General features: G+C 42.4%; 2 protein-coding genes across 4 annotated transcripts; both read left to right on the plus strand.

Moving 5' to 3' along the window:
- Positions 1–237: 237 nt before the first annotated feature.
- On the plus strand, positions 238–14,172 carry LOC109485050 (high-affinity choline transporter 1-like). Of its 2 annotated transcripts, none has more exons than XM_019788445.1 (11): positions 238–415; positions 4,657–4,770; positions 5,382–5,537; positions 5,988–6,136; positions 7,486–7,680; positions 9,146–9,299; positions 9,960–10,180; positions 10,609–10,705; positions 11,314–11,485; positions 11,867–11,969; positions 12,494–14,172. In XM_019788445.1, the coding sequence occupies exons 1-11, from the start codon at positions 238–240 to the stop codon at positions 12,668–12,670; spliced, it is 1,716 nt and encodes a 571-aa protein (XP_019644004.1). In that variant the 3' UTR covers positions 12,671–14,172. The 2 variants fall into 2 exon arrangements, with proteins under 2 accessions (XP_019644004.1, XP_019644005.1); XM_019788446.1 differs by lacking the exon at positions 9,146–9,299 and adding an exon at positions 8,277–8,430 and having other exon boundaries at positions 12,494–12,670.
- A 339-nt stretch (positions 14,173–14,511) lies between these two features.
- On the plus strand, positions 14,512–19,298 carry LOC109485052. 2 transcript variants are annotated; one of them, XM_019788451.1, is made up of 9 exons: positions 14,512–14,540; positions 14,784–14,855; positions 16,136–16,207; positions 16,317–16,384; positions 16,812–16,920; positions 17,358–17,398; positions 17,602–17,726; positions 18,249–18,443; positions 18,782–19,298. In XM_019788451.1, exons 1-9 carry the CDS (start codon positions 14,526–14,528, stop codon positions 18,946–18,948), a joined length of 864 nt encoding a protein of 287 aa, XP_019644010.1. In that variant the 5' UTR covers positions 14,512–14,525; the 3' UTR covers positions 18,949–19,298. The 2 variants fall into 2 exon arrangements, with proteins under 2 accessions (XP_019644010.1, XP_019644009.1); XM_019788450.1 differs by having other exon boundaries at positions 16,317–16,399; positions 18,782–19,294.
- Positions 19,299–19,747: the final 449 nt, after the last annotated feature.

Raw genomic sequence — 19,747 nt, forward strand, 5'->3', positions numbered from 1 at the left:
AACATACTGTAAACAAACCTCGGGTTGATGAGTGGAGGGTTGCCTGCTTCGTGCTGTTGGGTGAACGCTGAAGAAAAAGGCTGACACTCAGGCTAGAGGACTATATCATCAGAGCACAAGCACCAGAGCAGCTAGAAGAAACAAAGCACCAAGCAGAGAGAGGCACCAAGAGACCACATCTAGCGGGAAAATAGCAACGGCAACAACGACGACGACTACAGTACATCAGTACCGGCCATGGCTGTGAACATACCAGGCATCATCGCCATCGTGATCTTCTACCTGCTGATCCTCGGCATCGGGCTGTGGGCGGCCCGAAGGGGGGCCAAGAAGAACCCGGACGGTCCGGAGAGCGAGGATGTCATGCTGGCGGGACGGGATATCGGGCTGGTGGTCGGCATGTTCACCATGACAGGTACGGCGGATTTTCTTTCTTCTTCTTTTCTTGTGCGAGAATTTTATGAGTATATCTTTCTCTATACCCTTTTGTGACTTTTGTGTAGCCAGATCCAAAACACAGGATCACACACTGACAGGTCTACCCTGGGAGCCAGACTAGTATCGCGCCATAATTTAGAGACATTAGATTTAGATAGGCGGGCGAAGTGCTTCGAGCTGGCCTGTTTGCGTGTACGAAAAATACTGATCAAACAATTCATAAGAAGAATTGTACTAATAGGTACATGAATGGATGAAATAGTGCTCACATAAGTTATAAGTTACAATTTGTCGACTTTTTGTTTTTTTGTTGACTTTTATATCAAACTCTTCGTCCCTGCAAACTGCCCGACCGGGCACTAGATTTGGAAATGTGTAGCCTGGTATCCAGCCTTGTTAGCTTTAGTCCGCTACCCACGGGGAGCGGATCTTGGGTAGCGGACTAAAGCTAACAAGGCTGGATACCAGGCTAGGAAATGTGGCCTTGAGCATTATTGGGGAAAGCCTACTGTATCAGGTGTCCGCCCACGTTTGGTAAAAAACAACAGGAATTCATTCACAGCATACATGTACATGGATTCCAAGCCTGGATTCCAAGTGCGTAGGTTTCGGTTGACTTGATATGTAACCTTACGCTGGCCTCGACCTCTGGCCGGTCTTCCAAGGTCTCTTCAACTGTCAGGGGAGCGACGGCTGTTGGACTTAGATGACTTAGATCTTTGATTATTACACTTTAATTATTAATACAGCAGTGCCGTTATTATAATGTTGTCGTAGGTAAATCTTTAGTAGCTAGATTAACCTTGAAACGGCGCCTGGCGCCTGTCTATTTTAAGCTTTAATACAGTAACGTATGGAGGTGATTTTTGCGCAGTTACGTTAACTGAACAACTGAACAAAAAGTGCAGTTTTTCACTGCTGAAGAAGGCTGGATTTCAGACTGTTGAACTCAGATGACTTAGATCTTTGATTATTACACTTTAATTATTAATACAAGCAGTGCCATTATTATAATGTTGTCGTAGGTAAATCTCTAGTAGCTAGATTAACCTTGAAACTGCTTCGACGACTGTTTATTTTAAGCTTTGATACAGTAAAGTATGTAGGTGATTTTTGCGCAGTTTTTCACTGCCCAACGACTAAGCAGTGTGTGTTGACTTGAACTTGAAAATGGATCATTTCTGCGCTGCCTGGAAGGGTGTTTAAGGACATTGCAAAGCTGATGTAAGATCTGCACTTTGAATGAAATTACTACAACTAAACCTGGCGTCAAGCCATTCGCCGGCCTTCAGAAGAACGCGTGGGTGGATAATACATGATTGGTAGAAGCAGCGTCTTGAGATTGTATCATGTACTTTTCTTAGGTGCACCCAAGAAAAGACTCTACGCGGGGTATATCTATCTCTTTGCCTAATCCTCGGTTCACGATGTTTCTAGTAGAGATCGCACAGTAATGCGTATACATAACACACCCGTCAGGATATGCAATTAAGTCAATACGTTAGGACGTGAAAAGCTACCAGAAAGCTTATAAATATTGGAGGTTAAGCTGGGAAGTGAACCTCAATATCCAATCTACATGTGACAACTGCAAGTCTTTTATATATTAGTCACGGTATCTTGAAAGCCGTGGATGTTTAGTAGAATTGCTAATGTAAACGTCTAAATGCTGTTATTAAAAAGCCTCCCTGTCATTCTGCCTGTCAATCTTCCTTCCCCCAGACACGTGCTGTCAACCTACAACCTGTCAGGACATACAGATACATAAACACGCATCTCCGCCACCCAAAACAATACTTCCGTACTCACGATTTCCTTATCTTGTATCTAAATCAGTGTCATCAGTTTTTAAAATCTGTTGGGGTCCCAAAGTGACTTCTGGAGTGCATCAATCACATGTTTTGACCTGATTAAGAAAAAGGTCAATGAGATAATGCTACTCTATCTGTCTTCCTCACTGTCAATTATGTTTATAATAATCTTAATGAAAATATGAGGAAAATTAATCTACTCAGAGTAGGGGAGTTACAGCCTCACCTCCAAAAAATTGAGTGATTAAATGTTTGTCCTTCAGTGAGAAAAATGTATTTCCTTCTTAGCACCGCTCCCACTATGAAAGGGGGATACTAGTATACAAGGGATGAAAGGAGCCCAAATCCCACGAGAAATCACGAGACTTCATGCGTGACATTACCTTGAACTTACAACATCATTGGCAATAACTCTGTAGCTGTACGGCTTACGGAACGGAAATTGTGGTGTGTATTTAATCAAGTTTGAGTCCAAGGTTTTGACTGAGGGACTGTGCACATCTCTTTCTGATCCTACATCTAATTGCAATTTAGTGGTTTTGTTCAGCCAATGACAGACGATAACAGTTACACGTAATAGAACATTGCAAGGTCATCCTCGTGACCTTTGATGTTGCCGTTCCGTCTCTTGTGACAAGCTTAAGTCCTTCATTTAAACAGTCGCCCCCTTTGCATGTATTTGTTGAATACTAGTAAATCCTTAATCACAATCCAAGCTTCTCCCATTTAATAATTTGAACAACTGGGAATTTCGAAAACCTCTGGCGAAGTCTTTGTGGCATCCCTCCAAACCCGTGACTACCCCATGACCCTGTCTGTTCCATTATATAAACTTCTTTATTATAACTTACGTCACTTCCGGAAACGTGACGTCAGAGGAGCCCCGAAGTCGATACCGCCCACCGTCCTGATCTCCTGAGCATGAGTGACTTTCCTATCAATTTTCAAGTTACTGAAAGAATAAGTCAATTGGATTGATTATTGTAACGGAAATAGCTCCAGTTCCGGTAATGGATTGAAAGTGCGTATACGTGACGTCACGAACGCCCACGATATGGCAGCCATTAAAATTTCCATCGACAATGAAACCAGCTTTAATTTCTGGAAATCAAATTACAAAGGATGATCTCAGTGCAACCAGCTACTAGTAATCAAAATACTCGCTAAAATCTCATTTACAGGCTTTCAATGAAGAGCTATGCATGGCCAAACAGTTAAACTCCCCGGAGGTTGAATTTTCGCGATCGGCTGAACTTGGCACCGATTGACTGTAATAAACCATACCAACAGGGCCAACGTGCCTCCGAGAAAGTACTAGTATGGCCTCAGTTTTCCAGGCGGGATAGAAGCCAGCCAACGACCATGTATTCATAAGAAATGTCATGTTATCTATTTCTTTAAGAACTTACAGTTACTAAGTATTTCTTAGAATTGTGTTATGTTATTTATTGTCTGCTACTTATAGTCCTTCATTTGACATATTTTCACACCAGCAGAGCTTCGTTTGTCGTTGCTGGAATATTTCTTTTGGACAAGAAGCCGGTCCTTCAGATTGCAATTTATGGGTGTCAGTCCTAAAAGTTAACCCTGTTCAGAATGAAGACGTATTCTGCAGTTTTCCAATATTTTGGAAACTTGTCATGGTCATCTAAATCCGTTTAACATTCAAAATTAAATCAGTAGAATTCCTCTTATCTTGACCCTCCATCGGGTTGTTTCAATTTTGCCCGTTCCAATTAATTGTCCGGGAATTCGGCTATTTCTAAAAGTAACCTGCTTTACAATTTATTTATAAGAATTGTGTATCATTCCAATATTTTTGGAAACTTGTCATCGTCATCCAAATCCGTTTAACATTCAAATTGAATTAGTGAAATTCTTATCTGGTCTCTGGGGTTGTTTCGATTTCGCCCGTTCCAATCAATTTTCCTGGAATTCGGCTATTTTTAAAAGTAACCTGCTTTACAATTTATTGTGTATCATTCCAATATTTTTGGAGACTTTTGTCATGGTCATCCAAATCCGTTTAACTTTCAAAATGAATCAGTAAAATTGTTGAGAATTTGGTCGGAGGTTGTTTCGATTTGGCCCGTTCCAATCAATTTTCCTGGAATGTGGAAGGGTCGTGATTACATTCCCGGAACGCCCGGCGTCTCCGCGTTATTACCTCAGTAATAATTGACAAACCCGCGAGATGAAACAGATTCATCTTCCATCTTGTGACGTAGGGAGTGACGTCAGCATCCGAGGACAACCAGACCTAACCAGACCGCTCTAGTCGCCGAAGTTTCCAAAGGAGTGATAACTTTTAATCGTTGTCTTTGAATATTGTTTACCTTGATGTCTATCAAACCTTCAGCAACAGACAGAAGAAATTGTTGCATAATGATTGTCTCTTTTCCCCCAGCAACGTGGGTGGGAGGAGGCTATATAAACGGAACAGCGGAAGTGATCTTTGACCCTGCGCAGGGGTTCATCTGGTGTCAGGCGCCGTTTGGATATGCCATCAGTCTCGTTATAGGTAAGTCCGTGAACAGCATTCAACTAAAGTCCCCGACTCGTACCGATATTGCTGCAAAGCAACAGTACAGGGGGAAGTAAAGTCTATTCACACACTGATAACATACAGACACAAAGAGATCACTATCCAATAATTATCAATTAACAACAACAGCAGGCTGAACAACAGTATCTAGTTTAGTTTAACACCCATCTGGTTTTAGATATAACTAATGTTTTTTTCCAATTAAATGGACAATCCAAAAACAAAACTTTGAACGCGGCGCTCGCAGCTGAGGCGAAACGCATCGAATTATTTTATGGAACTCCTGGAAGCCCGTGTGATAACCAAATAGAACCCAGTGTGATACCGCTAGTGATCACACAGACTGGAACGGCCATATCACGGCCCAGGTAGTATGCCATCAAGCACTAGTATCCAGGGCTGTTTCCAAGCAATGAAGCAAGGGTGCTACCCCTCTCTACAAAATCTTAGCACCTCTCCCAAAAGGTTCAAATTTAGGGCTTCCTCTTAGTATTTTAAAACAAAAATTCGCTGATTTTCTTGAGGGCCGATTTGGGAGCACCTCTCCTCTAAAAATTTGTCTGATCTGAATGCCCCTGTCTACACAGGAGGACTTTTCTTCGCGAAGAAGATGCGAGCTGCCGGCTATGTGACGATGTTGGACCCGTTCCAGCGGCGGTACGGAGACAGGATGGGCGGGCTGCTCTTCATCCCCGCTCTGCTAGGGGAAGTCTTCTGGTCCGCAGCCATCTTGTCCGCTCTGGGTCTGTTTGTTTCTTTGTTTGTTTGTTAAAACTTTTGATCCAACACAAAGAAATTAACCTAGTGTTTTCGACCAGTCACTCTGGTCTTCCTCAGTAGACTGACCCAGTGAGACTTGTCACATGGTTTCTCTGAAGTGTGTCGTTTGTTTGTTTGTTCGAAGCATTCTTTATTCATGAGATTTGAGAAACACAAAAATCGGCCTGCAGGACACTTTTCATTGAAGTTACAAGAGAAGCTCTAGGTAAAGGCGAGACAGAAGATATCAAAAAGATAAAGTTTAAAGTCCTAATGAATCCATACACGTATTTTACGAAAAATGGTGCAAGAAATGGTTGGGTAGGTCCTGATAGCAGAAAGTTGTGAAATATTCCAAAAAACACAGCGTGACATTGGGCAATATGCTTCAAAGAATAAAAATGAGATAAAACAACCATTTTCTTTAAATCTAGGCGCGACGCTGAAAGTTGTGCTTGAACTTGAGATCAACACTGCTGTGATCGTCTCGGCCGCCATTGCCGTGTTCTATACCTTATTTGGAGGGCTGTACTCCGTGGCGTATACTGACGTCATACAGCTCATTTGCATATTTCTTGGACTGGTAAGTACATATCTGATAACCACACTAGCAAGGGGGGATTGCATGATGGAATTTACTCGTGTATTACACCACTTCCTGAATTCCTCCAAATAACGCCCACTTACCTCCGCCCGGCGCGTGCTGGGTCACCTTCAGGATTGACCTCCCTATCAATCAACTGTCAAAATCATCTTCCACCCACCATGCAATCGAAGGTAGCAGATACACGAACCTACAACTCTGCCACTCAAATATTTCCGTGTCATTGGTTAAGTGAATATCTTATAAATCCGACTTATTACCTTCGCCAAGAAGGTTATGTTTTCAGAGGCGTTCGTGTATGTGTGTGTGTGTGTGTGTGTGTGTGTCTGTCTGTCTGTCTGTAAACACGATAACTTGAGAAAGCCTTGATGGATTGTCTTGGTAGGTGGGTAGGTCTTAATGAGACCTCAAAATGATTAGATTTTGGGCCCCCTAGCAGCTTGTTACGGTACTGCAGCTGAACTTCCGGTTTTTATATCTCATGATCTAGACATGCTAGGGTGACGAAATTCGGATGGCACGTAGCTCTTGTGCTGGGAAAGAAGTGACGTGAGTTTGGGCCCCCTAGCGGCTTGCTCTGGAACTGCTGGGCTATCTATTTGAATATATTCAAAAGAGAATAACTCAAGAACCGGTTGACGGATCGTCGTGATTTTTGGTATGCAGGTAGCTTACATGATGCTTAATATAATTATGTGACAATTATGCAAATATGGATGTAATTTGCATAATTTATGGAGAAATTCTATAAATCAGCTGCATTCCATCATAGGACTATTGAAGCTTGTGGCATTGGTAATTGAGAACGAGATAAACACAGGCAGATATTGATTATGTAAATGAAGACTTAATTTGCATAATTAATGAGAAAATGTTATAATTCTGTAATGATAACTGCCTGGAATTTCATACTTATGGTCTTTGAAAGTACAGTGAAGGTGAACATCATTAAACATAATGTATCCAAATCAGGACCTCATTTGCATAATTTATGAGGAAATACTAGAATGGCATTGTTTGTTAATATAAGACTGTCTTTTGGTTGAGAATATGATAAACTGATATAATTCATGAAAATGAGGATCCTATTTGCACAAGCAGGGGGAATAATCTATTATTTGTCAGCCATAAAGATTAACATCATTTGGCGAAGGTATGAGATCGGGGAACTCTAGTTTTCTTGTTAAAACCATTGACCCAACACAAAGAAAATCTCTCACCTAGAGCTTTCGACGAGTCAATGTGGTCTTCCTCAGTAGACTGACTCAGTGAGACTTGTCACATGGCTTCTTTGGTTCAATGGTTATTCTGTCTTCTCTCCCCCACAGTGGATCTCCATCCCCTTCGCCCTGACGAACCCCCTGGTGTCGGAAATCGGGACCACCACCGAGACCCGGCTCCTGTACACGCCTGTGAACGCCTCCGTGTACAACAGAACCTTCAACCAGACAGAGACGGCGGGCTGGTACGGGACGTGGGACACCACCTACACCGGCGTCTGGATAGACTACGCTCTGCTATTGGTGAGGTTTTAGGCTAGACTACGTCCTGCTATTGGTGAGCTATTGTGTAGTGTTTTCCTATTGGGTCAGATATAGCTAGTCATAGACACGTCCAATGACGATATCCTTGGCAGAATGGAAACTACGTAAATCTGGGGTGTGGATAGACTAAGCCCTGCTATTGGTGAGGCTTTTGAAACACCAACAGTTTGTGTACTTTTTGCCTTTTGGGTCAGAATATGTAGCTAACCTCAGACACAGCCAATATGTCGTCCCCTGAAGGAGACGGACATCGCAGCCCTGTTGATTGTACATTACTTTTACCAATGAGCCGGTCCCATAGGTCCTCCCGCTTTCTTAAAAAACGTAAAAATGCAAATATTTGACGGACATGCAGCCACTCTCTCATTGGTTGAATCACAGAACGACATGCTATCATTGGTTGAACTACTGTTTGTGATGGACAGTCAGGATCTGTGCATTGTGCATCTGCTGACAGACGGAATTTCTGAAATGGGAATCTCCATCAGACACTGGGTGGCTGCTCTGTCGTCCTAAACTAAAGTTTTTCCTTCTCTACTTCCCTCCTCTCTTTATTTATACACCTCCCTCTCTAGTCTTGCGGCGGCCTGCCCTGGCAAGTGTACTTCCAGCGAGTTCTCAGCTCCAGCTCCGCCCTGCGCGCACAGATCCTGTCGTTTGTCGCTGCTTTCGGCTGTTTGCTCATGGCTATCCCCTCTGTTCTGATCGGAGCGATTGGTTCTTCTACTGGTGAGTCTCTTCCTCTTTCCCCCACTCCAGGCCACACTGATTCAAATTTATGGATGACATCCGCATTGATTTTCGTCTGTTGTATCTGTACCTGTATAGCCGGTATAACCGCCTTTCGGCGTAACACACCAGCTTGTTGTGAAAAACAAAAAGAAAAATCACCTCCGAGGGCCTTGCCTGGGTGCCATCCTCTCTAGTCCATGGTAGTTAGCGGACAGTAAATACGGAAGATGGCACCCAGGCTGCCGAAGCTCCACGGAACTAAAGAACTCATAAATGCCGCCAAAGGCCAGCATGTGCTATGTACTGCCGCAAATTCACAGTACCAAAATATCAGTGTTGTATTCCTGTGGTTCAGCAGCATTTTCTTTCTCGGCTGCAATTTTTTTTTCATTCGCCCGCGCGCACTAGCTATATAGTTTAGGGGTCTTCAGTTCTCTCCAAGCAGAGGTTGTGGGGATTGATCGTTACCTTTTTATATATGGCCGTTTTTTTTGTCCTGATCCCCACCCGTCGGTGGCTGCGGAGCTTCTCTGGCTAATGGATACTGCCTGGCCAATTTGATACTGTCTTTTTGCCACCGAGAGGGATCTGCTTGGAGATTAGGTCTTCAGAGGATGTCATCCATAAAATCATAAAATCAGTGTGGCCTTAGTATGTTTTTACGACGTTTCATATGTATGTATGTTTGTTTTTGTTTTTGTTTTATTGCTAGATGTGTGGCGGTGTCCCGTGGCAGGTGTACTTCCAGCGGGTGCTGTCCTCACGATCGGCCCACCGTGCGCAGGTGCTGTCGTTCACGGCTGCGATTGGTTGCGTCATCATGGCCATTCCCGCCGTTCTGATTGGTGCGATCGGAGCCTCCACAGGTGACCCGGATGTAGCCTATTCGAACGTACTGTCATGGCGGACTGTCATGGCGACGGTGGTGGTGTTGGTTGGGCTTCTGATCTCATCGCTTCTACTGTCTTCTGAACAGATCTTTAAAATCTGAATTCTTTTCCCTTTTCCTGCAGCAGACAACTTCGATGCTGTGCCCTTAATCTTTTTTCCTTCGCTTGAAGCTCTGGAAGACTGGAGTTTCACAACTGGAGTTTCCCCAGCTAGACTTTTGCTATTTGTCCTTCAGATAATTTCTAAAGAATCAATGTTGAGTAGCATTGGCAACGCTTCTTTGACAAAGAGTTCTACACAGTATGAACTTTGCTCACCAATATTGCATTAGCGTCGACTTAGCACACACACACACACACACACACACACACACACACACACACACATACACACAAACACACACACACACACACAAACACACACATGTACGTACACACACACACACACCAGCCCTTGTCATCGGTCTACCAATAGGTGTATTTTAATGTGTAATTTTAATGTGTCTATCAAAGATATCGCTGATGTCTTGCTCCAGTATCTCGTTTTACGTCGCATATGAGTAACATTAGTCGTATACGATCACTTTTAGGCGCATTCTTTTTATGTTGAAAATTCTTTTCCCCTCCCTTTCGTAGACTGGCCATCAACAAGCTACGGCAAAGACCCCGCCACGGAAGACCCGCCACAAGCCAGCCTGATCCTGCCGCTGGTCCTGCAGCACCTGACGCCCGTGTGGGTGTCGTTCTTCGGACTTGGCGCCGTGTCGGCTGCCGTCATGTCGTCTGCGGATTCTTCCATCCTCTCAGCGAGCTCCATGTTCTCCAGGAATGTGTACAAGCTGGTCTTCCGCCAGAAGGTACGTCGTCTGTCTTCCGGGAAAGGGAGTATTGTTTTGGGTGACTGGTGTGTGTGTGTGTGTGTGTGTGTGTGTGTGTGTGTGGTTGTCCAGACAGAGTCGGTTGAAAGCACGTGGGTGGAAGATTGACAGAGTGATACGATAGGATGTCAAAGGTATCAGAGACTGGTCGGGAGCCTGCAGATATTACAGATAGACATTGGGGGGATTCGGGAAGCCAAGGATTGAAGAGTCTGTGTAACGCAAACTCTGCCGTCCGTGGCTTTAGTGGCCCCTCCCCGCAACTGGATGTTGGGCGGCCGGCAACCGTAAAACCGCGTAAATCAGGCTATTAAAGGATTGCATATTTTCTCGAATTTCTTGGTTAAAGCCCTTCAATTCTGGAGAAAGTTATAGTTAAGTGTAAACTCTTTCTTTCTTACTTACAGGCGTCTGAGAGGGAAATCATCTGGGTGATGCGCGCGTCCATTTTCGTGATGGGAGCGCTGGCGACTGTCCTGGCACTCACCATCAAGACCATATACGGTACGTGTATGTTTTTAGATGTGATCAACATCTCAATAGTTATGCGATGCTGAACCTAACTTATTCCAACACAAAGGGTACACAACGATCAGATTTTCAACGACCAACAGCACTGCACCTTTTATCCGGATACTCGTAGCTTAAATGATCCTTTTTAGTTATCCTGATGTGACAGTGGTGACAGTGGTCGAAAACCAGCCAAGCAGGATCGAACATCACGAACGCCCAAATAATGAACGCCCACATTCGACTTTTTTAAACATTTTGAAACATTCGGCTGGCACAGCCGAACCGTGGCAGACTTTACGCCGACCCAATCCTAACCATGGTCGGCGGGCGTTCGGCTTAGCCTCTACCAGGCTTCAGGAGGCAGTTGAAAAGAGTAGAAATCGGCCAAATAGAGAGATAACATACCAGGGGGGTTGGTCCGCTAGAGAGTACAGTTTGCCGGGCCAACTCCCCTGGCATGTTATCTCTCTATTTGGCCGCGATTTCTACTCTTTTCAGACGCCTCCCGAAGCCTGGTAGAGGCTACGTTCGGCTAGCGTTCAGGAGGCCAAATTCGTAAAAGTGTGACATTTAACGTCCGAAATTTCGTACTCCTGCAGGTCTGTGGTTCCTGTGCTCCGACCTGGTGTTCGTCATCCTGTTCCCCCAGCTGATCTCTGTGGTGTACCTGCAGTTCACCAACACGTACGGCTCGCTGTGCGGCTACATCGTGGGGATGGTGCTCAGGTTATGCGGAGGGGAGACGATCATTGGTCTCCCGCCAGCGATCAAGTACGTAAACGTCTACTACTGCCTGAGACGCAATCTTTTTGGTACTCTCCAAGCAGAGGTTTCAAACTTCCAACTTTTGATCCAACACAAAAACCTCTCTCACCTGGAGCTTTCGACCAATTACTGTGGTATTCCTCAATAGACTGACCCAGTGAGACTTGTCACGTGGCTTGTTTGAAGTGTGACGTCGACACTGGGTGATCAAAGGTATCTGGTAGACGATGTCAGCCCCCGTCCCGGTTGAGTGATGTAAATAGCCTCTTCACCCCTCTCAGGAAGAAGTCTTGTTCGGTGCCCAATATTATTAGACAGTGTCCATAGAAACAGAATGTCCAGGTGACTCGATTTAAATGTGCGATTCCCATTTCTCCCCACCTGTAGGTTCCCGTACTTCGTGGAGCCTGAGACCCAGCTGTTCCCGTTCCGCACCCTGGCCATGCTGTGCAGCTTCGTCACCATCCTGCTGGTTTCCCTCCTCACACAGGTAAGAACAGAATTTTAAGTCGTGATAGTAGTGATTTTCCAGGATTTGTGACTTGTTTAACTCTTATTTGTAATGTTTAATGCTTAAGTCCTGATAATATGGGGTCGTGTGGCGTAGCGGCCGAGTGCTCGACTCGGAACCAACACGTCCCGGGTTCGAGTCCTGACATGCCACCGATCTTTTGGCCTTGGGAAAATGATTATTGTATTGTCCCATGTGCTGGTGGCGGCATTAATATAAGTTGAAAAATCTTGAGTTTGCCGTCACCGCGTCTTGCGATTACATGCTGGAATATAAAAAGGAAAGTCCTAATAATATTGAATTACGTATTTGTGTACAGAAACCGCAATTCAGCACTGGTGGTGCAAAGTTTTTTTTCATATTGAATAAACCGTTCTCTCTCTCAAAAAAGCAGTTACTCAGGAATGTAACTCATGCGACCAAAATCATATCCAGTTGCTGCTTTTTGGCGTATCTTATTACCTGGATGTCTAACCTGCACCGACGTTCTCTCTGTCACCCAGCGGCTGTTCAAAGGAGGCGTCATCCCGCTTAAGTACGACATTGCCGGCTGCTACAGTCCGGAAAGGGAACGGAACGGACCCAAGACGACGGAAGTGGCGATGAACGACGCCGGGTATCCGGAAACCGCGTTTCCTCCGGAAGGGAAATACACGCCTTACGATACCTCCAAACTGTAAATAACGTATAGATATTGTACTTATACTATCATGAAAGTTCATCTGTGTTGGTAGTTACATGTTTAAAAAATGATTCTCACCTAGAGCTTTCGACCAGTCACTCAAAACATCACCGATTGAGAACAATAAAGGATACGCAACCGCGTTAAACCGGAAGGGAAATACACGCCATATGATACCTCCAAGCTGTAAATAACGTATAGATATTGTACTTAACTTGTTATCAATTAAGTCTCACTGTAATGATGTTGTCTTTGACTGTTAGTGTTAGCAGTGCCCGTTTGAAAATCTGACAAAATCGCAACTTTTTCTTAAGGCTACATTGTACTTTATTTTGATATCGCCCTACGTTTGATTCACCAAAAAATGCAAACATCACCAATTAATTACCAATAACAGATATACGTTCGTCAACTGGCTTCTTAATACATGTACTTATATATTATGTGTCTCTGAGAAGACTTAAGGACACCACCTATTTAACATGTCGTACTTTTATCTCCTGTTGAGATGGGCTAGTGTAGTTTCATAGAAAGGAGGAAAAAACTTACGAGTATCATAGCGTCTAAAACATATCCACTATACAGGGACCAATATATAACACGGTCTACCTCTAGGGTGGGAGTGTATCCGACACATCAATGACGCGTTTATAGGTCAAAATAAGGACTTTGTACGAAGCTATCTGTAACCTTTTCCTTACCTGCCAGAAACTAATTAGTTAAGCAGATGAAAGAAAAAAGACTGAAACATGCATTTTGATGAAATGTGGTAATGCAACTAACGGGACAATCTGGGACTAACGGGACTGTAGAAATTTTCTGACATGTGTATCTGAACTTTTTTTATTATTTTGAAATATGTAAAAAGTGTACGTTAAAACTCCGACAGCTGTCATTTTTTCTATACTTGGAAGCAGATCTGATAATGATACTGAATCCTCATGACTTCCATTTCCAAGTAGTAAGCCTCGTGTTAAGATACATGATAAATGTATATATATATTTCAACAGCAACAAACTATATATCGAAATTTTCTGTGACTTTTCTCTATCATGTACATACTGGTATTTCCTGTGGCATTTCTCAGTAGGATTCATTGTATGATCACTTTTTATGAAATAGCACCCTTTCGAAATATATGCAACGCCAGTGTGTAACACGTTATATTTGTAGACTTGACAATGAATAGGCTAGTAGTACGTATACACAACAATTCTACTTTGAAGAAACAAATAAAGTTTGTGTGGTGATTATGTACAGGACTCACTGTATATAAGACCAAAGAATACCTAGCCCTACGCTCTCTGTGTTAGAACTTAGAAGTATGTAATTGATATACATAACTTTCGACAATAACAAACTGCTACGTACAATTCATTCAAATAGGAAATGTGTTAGATGTGAAGTAGAGACACACGTTAATTCATTAAAAGAAAATAAGTGAATGTCTAGATCTGTGTACTAGTAATTTACCCTGTACATACGATTATAATAAACGTGTTTTTTTAAAGCCTCCATTTGTCTTTTCGTTAATACTATCTTTTAATACGTTAGCTTAAAACGAGGAACGGATTTCTTGCAAAATTGTGTGATGCTTGGATACGTTTTAAAATGCGTACGAGCAAATATCAGATATTAAGCGCGAAGAACATTTGCTAGGAAGGATGGAGGTAACATATATCTAAACGTACTACACTTTATTCATAAGATTTATTTACTTTACTTATTGATTTTATATGCAAACCAAGAAACTACCGGGAGCGAAAAACATAATCTTCTGAGCGAAGATATAACAGGTGGTTTCAAATCTCGTGCAGAGCGAGATTTCAAAACCCGAGACTTCCATTCCAAAATGGCCGCCGCCACGGTACGTAAACATTGTTGACGTACAAATTTTCCTTGTTTTATGCCGTTTAAATGAAAAAAATCATACAGTTCTGGCATATTATCTTGATTCTAAAGGATTGTGTATGTTTTCTGTGCAGGTATGACATATTGTAGACCGTAAAATGTGTTTTTAGGGCCCTGACTTGCCTTAAAGGGAAGGGGGGGGGGTGGGGCGTGTCAACGTCTACGTTTTGGTCACCTGTTAGCAAATTCTTTCACCCAGGAACGCGAAAAGGCAGAGAAGAAACGTCTTCAGGCCTTCCTGGGAGAAATCCTACGAGTTGGAGCCATCAAGGTAGCTAATGATTAACTGTGTTATGTCATAATCACCTGTTCTCTCACTATAAACATCTTTAACCTATAGATAAACACCTATGATAACTCTGTATAATCACCTGTTACAACTATAACTATAAAAGTCACTGGGAATATCATGTCCTGTTGTGGGGTCGTGTGGCGTAGTGGCAGAGTGCGCGACTCGGAACTTAGAGTCCCGGGTTCGAGTCCTGACAGGCCACCGATCTTGTGCCCTTGGGAAAGGCACTTTACACGGCTTTCCTCACTCAGCTCAGGTGTAAATGAGTATTGTCCTGTCATGTATTTGTCCCCTGTGTTGGTGGCGGCATTAATATAAGTTGAAAAAAAAATTGAGTGTGTCGTCACCACGTCCGGTGATTACATGTTGGAATAAAAAAAAAAAAACAACTATAACTTACATGTATATCCACCAGGGCTCGAAATTAACATTGTCCCAGTGTCAAATGACACTAAATTTTCAGCTTGGGACAATTCAAATTACGTTTCGGGACAATTTTGGGGCAATTGGAAAATTCTAAGACCATCCACGTCATTTGGGAACGCGATCCATCCATCCTGCTGCAGACTGCTGGCAGCCTATAAATATATAATACTCTGACAAACATTTAAATTTGACCAATCAGGGATTCCAAATATCAGGGACGGTGCCATGCCCATGATATTATCATGTATTTCCCTACATTTACAAAATGTACAAATTCAGTTGTTGTTTTCTTATTTTTGTCATCAACTTATTTCCTGAAAAGCAGGCTGGGACAGTCCATCTTCAGTTCGGGACAATTGAAATCTATGTTCGGGACAATTCTGGGACAATAGTGAAAAAAGTTAAATTCGAGGCCTGATCCACTTGCGTTAACCACCTGTCATAACTGTATTAAACATAAACTAGATACCTAGCTGTGACCTCTACATACGCACCTATTAGACCTCTGTATAACCACCTGTTATTACTCAAGTAACCACCTGTTATGTCTCTATACATTTAGATAACTGCATTTTACCTCTATATAACCAATTCTTTTATTTCTAACCATCTAAATAGGGTTATATTATTACCAGATTAAAATCACCAGCTATATCCCAAAATAGCCACCTGCTATACCTAAACATAAACACCACCTCATATAAATAGTAGTGGTGACTAGAGTCACTGGGAATGTCATGTCTTATATTGGGAATAATATGATCTTGACCAACATTAAGTGTTTGAACGGTATGGCTGTTACAGAATGTTTTACTTCCATTGTATCCATGCAGGGATTTCAGTACTTCACTTTGTACTTAAGGGGGAGAGAAGAGCTGCTGTGCAGTATCATCAACGAACTTAAGGTCAGTTTAAAGTTATGTCTAAAAACTGTCAAGAAATTAAGAAATTGTTAGATTGAGCAAATCAATTCCAGTGCCCAAATCCAGTACTTGATATTTGTTTCTGTTCCAGCCTGAATCAGGAGTGCCCCTGAGTACCCACATCTCCACTGAGAAGTCCTCAGAACTGCCGCTCAACAAGTCAGAAAAACAAGGGTTATTCTACATCTCTCCTCTAGATGGTTGTCTCTGTCCTGTCCTGTCCTGTCTGCTGTGGATTGATATAGCGCATGTCTTTTTTTTAGCCTCAATGCTAGTAGTTTTACTTACTGAGTAAGAACCTAAACAAGAAAAACAAACAAACAAACAAACACATAAAGAAAACAGCAGTAATACTGGTCAATATGTAATTTAAATTCCTACATACATGTATATAAGGACTGTGATACATGTATAGTATCAAGAAATATAGAAAGATGACATTTCACCTCACTGTAAGGCATATTTCATACATTTGCTAAATACAGGAAAGGTAAATATTTTATCTTGATGAAAACATGGAGTTCTGATTTTGTAACTCCATGATAAAAAGAATATAAAAGAAGCTAATGACTGAACTATTCCACAGGAGTTCACTTATGCTGTCCATCGGAACTCAACAAAGGTTGAGTGGTCTGGCACATATGAACATTGGGCTGCCTCCCGCCTCACCAAGTGACAAAGAGATAACTCCTGTGGTAAGTTTAACACTGAACAACAAAGTTATGTACATCTTCACAAGCCCTTTCCTTGCTCATGCAGTGCAAATACCCCACCTGGCAGAATTAGAGTGAACTGCAACTGTAACACTAAAGGTAACACTAAGTCTTCATGTTCCAGTTCTGAGAAAAATGGAAATGTTTGCAGAACTATACCTTAACTGTGGAGGCAGGTACAGCAAAAAGGAAGTTGGCGAATTATTTGTTGACGGTAATGATGGTAAAGTTCACAATACAGAATTGACCGTGAAAACCAAAGATAAAAGTACCACGAAAGAAATCATTATTTACAGTCATAGCTGTGTTCCAACAGAAGAAAAAGCTTGCCAAATTTTTATCCAGTATGTCTTGAGTAGCCACTCACTTAGGACAGGAGACTTAACAGACACTTGTATGTTTGTTTGTGTTTCCACCAGGCTCCTGACCAGACCCTGTTCCTGATCGCTGGTTATGCCAGGTACAACTGTAATTACTATAGATACAAGTGTGTTTTACTATATAATGATATTTATGTACTACTTATAACTGTTCATTATTTTTTCTGTGTTCCTTGTAATGTTTGTATTTCTTCATTTTTTGCAGGTGTACTATCAGCATACTTGCTGCTTGGTGCACTCCTTGTATTGTCGCGTAACAATTTTGAATAAACTATTAAAACAGGTACAACTGTCCGTACGTGTGGATCCGGTCTCATCACCACCGCCTGGTCAACCTCACACACGCCTCCTCAGCCGACAAGGACAACCCCCTCAAACTCAATGCTACCAACAACTGGGGACGAGAAGGTAAGAGGCTGCACTGGCCAGCTTTACTGGATTTTATAAGGGATTCCTTTTTTCCACAACCAAAAGATCATACATGTACCTTGCTTACGTTTCGGTGTCTATCAGACACCTTCCTCAGAGCTTCTGACTGGAGTTCTGCTTCTCGCCGCTATATCATATGTAGCTGATGTAGGTGGTGCAAGGTATGATCTTTTGGTTGTGTAAAAAAGAAATCCCTTACATCCTATAAGTTACCAACCGGATGAAACTATTTTTGGAAGAATGGCGAGCTTACTATTATAGTATTTTAACAATCATAAAGTTTTTGTTGCAGTATTTGTAGTTTAGCCAGTGTAATGGTGGGATTGATTGATATGAATTAGATTTTGGACCCCCTTGTGGCTTGCCTTGGTACTGTTCTGTTCTCAACAAATAGGATCACGATTTCTGGACAAGCAAGGGTCACGATTTTTACAAAAAAGAACACCTCTTTAAAAGGATAACAAGTGAAGAAAAAACTTTTTGTACAATTTGTGAACACAGAAATCCATCTCTGGGACATCCTTGCCGAGCTAGTCCACCTCTGCACAGTACCGGCACCGCGCAACCCCTTCGCTTTGGACCTGGTGTACTTCCAACAGCTTCCTCTGGCAGATCGGGTGACAAGTACAGGTGCCATGGTCTGGCTTCTGCAGCAGATTCTGAAGAGTTCTGGGAACAAGGAGTACACTGGGAAGGGTTAGTGATGCAACATAAAAGATGTAGAAAATCAAGTGTTTGTCCTTGTGATATGATGAGGGGTAGGAGGTTGCTCTTGCGCAGTGCAGTTGCACCACCTGGCAGAATTTGACTGAACGTACAACATTGACTCATCCAAAAAATAAGGCATTGCATTTCTACTGCCCATTCATTTTCTTCTGTCCTACAGCCAAATAAATTGATATAACAGATACATTTGCTGGTAAATGTGTGGATGCATTTGAGTACTTGTTGATGGTGGTTTTTACAAAGTTCTTCACCATTGCTGACTTCCCTATTCAAGATTTTTCTCTCCAAATTTTTTGTATCCTCCACAGTATTTGAGGACCTCCACGACGTCACAAAGCTACACTTCCACAGCATGCAGCAGTGGGCACGGGAGAAGTTGCCTCAACAACAACAACAACAACAACAACAGAGACCAGCTGGGGGAGGGTACAGACCAGGTGTCCAGCGAGGCCCAACAGCAGTCTATGGGTACTAGTGATGGAGTAGAACTGAAGAAATCTGCCTGCAAATTTCACTTTCAGAATACTATAATAGAGTGGCCTATGTTACACAGTTTCTCCTGTCAGGGGCTGATTGCTTTGCTCACGTACTTGCTGAGGCAGTGCACAGTTTATTTTCTCACACAGAAACCTTGACTTGCATGGCGGAGTGCGAGAGAGGGTATTTTCTATCCTGGCTCTTATCCCTTTTGTCATCTTGATCTTATATATATTGCACTGAAAATAAAGCAAAGGAGCTGAAAAGTACTTAATGGCATCTTAATTAGAAAGTTGTCAGTATGTGTAACTTTTGTGATGCTTCACAGTTATGCAATTTATGATATGTCACATAAATAAAGACATTACAACATACTTTGATCTTACTTATGTTTATGAATTCATCTATATACAAGTCATTTATAGTCATTTATTGTAGAACAGGAGAAAATTGTTCACGATTCCACCAGTTTTTAACAAAAATTCTAGGAATGGTATTTTAGGTCTGCATCAAGTTACTATGGAAAACTGCATCATCAGGAATATATAGCTTTATTTTATCCCAGCAACTTGCAAAATATGTTGCCTCCAAAGTCAAGAAGTTTTACACATAAATGGCACATCCCAGCTCCAATACGGCCCCTCATACATGTAAGTACCTATCTTTTACATGACTCAAAGCAGGTGTGAGAGAATCCTATACAAATATCTAGGTGCACCAGTGCACCCGCAGTCAAAACACACTGCCAAAAAGTTTATGCAACCAGTCCAGCATAGCCCATCTTTGATCAGTTAATG

This window comes from Branchiostoma belcheri, unplaced genomic scaffold (assembly GCF_001625305.1).
Source record: "Branchiostoma belcheri isolate BF01 breed outbred unplaced genomic scaffold, Haploidv18h27 scaffold72, whole genome shotgun sequence".
Lineage (NCBI taxonomy): Eukaryota > Metazoa > Chordata > Leptocardii > Amphioxiformes > Branchiostomatidae > Branchiostoma > Branchiostoma belcheri.

Coding starts and splice junctions, on each gene's coding strand:
- LOC109485050 (XM_019788445.1), top strand. CDS start 238: ATGGCTGTGAACATACCAGGCATCATCGCCATCGTGATCTTCTACCTG. Junction 5,538..5,987: donor AGCCATCTTGTCCGCTCTGG/GTCTGTTTGTTT, acceptor CTTTAAATCTAG/GCGCGACGCTGAAAGTTGTG. Junction 7,681..9,145: donor TAGACTACGCTCTGCTATTG/GTGAGGTTTTAG, acceptor TTTTATTGCTAG/ATGTGTGGCGGTGTCCCGTG.
- LOC109485052 (XM_019788450.1), top strand. Junction 16,921..17,357: donor ACAAAGAGATAACTCCTGTG/GTAAGTTTAACA, acceptor TGTTTCCACCAG/GCTCCTGACCAGACCCTGTT. Junction 18,444..18,781: donor CAAGGAGTACACTGGGAAGG/GTTAGTGATGCA, acceptor TATCCTCCACAG/TATTTGAGGACCTCCACGAC.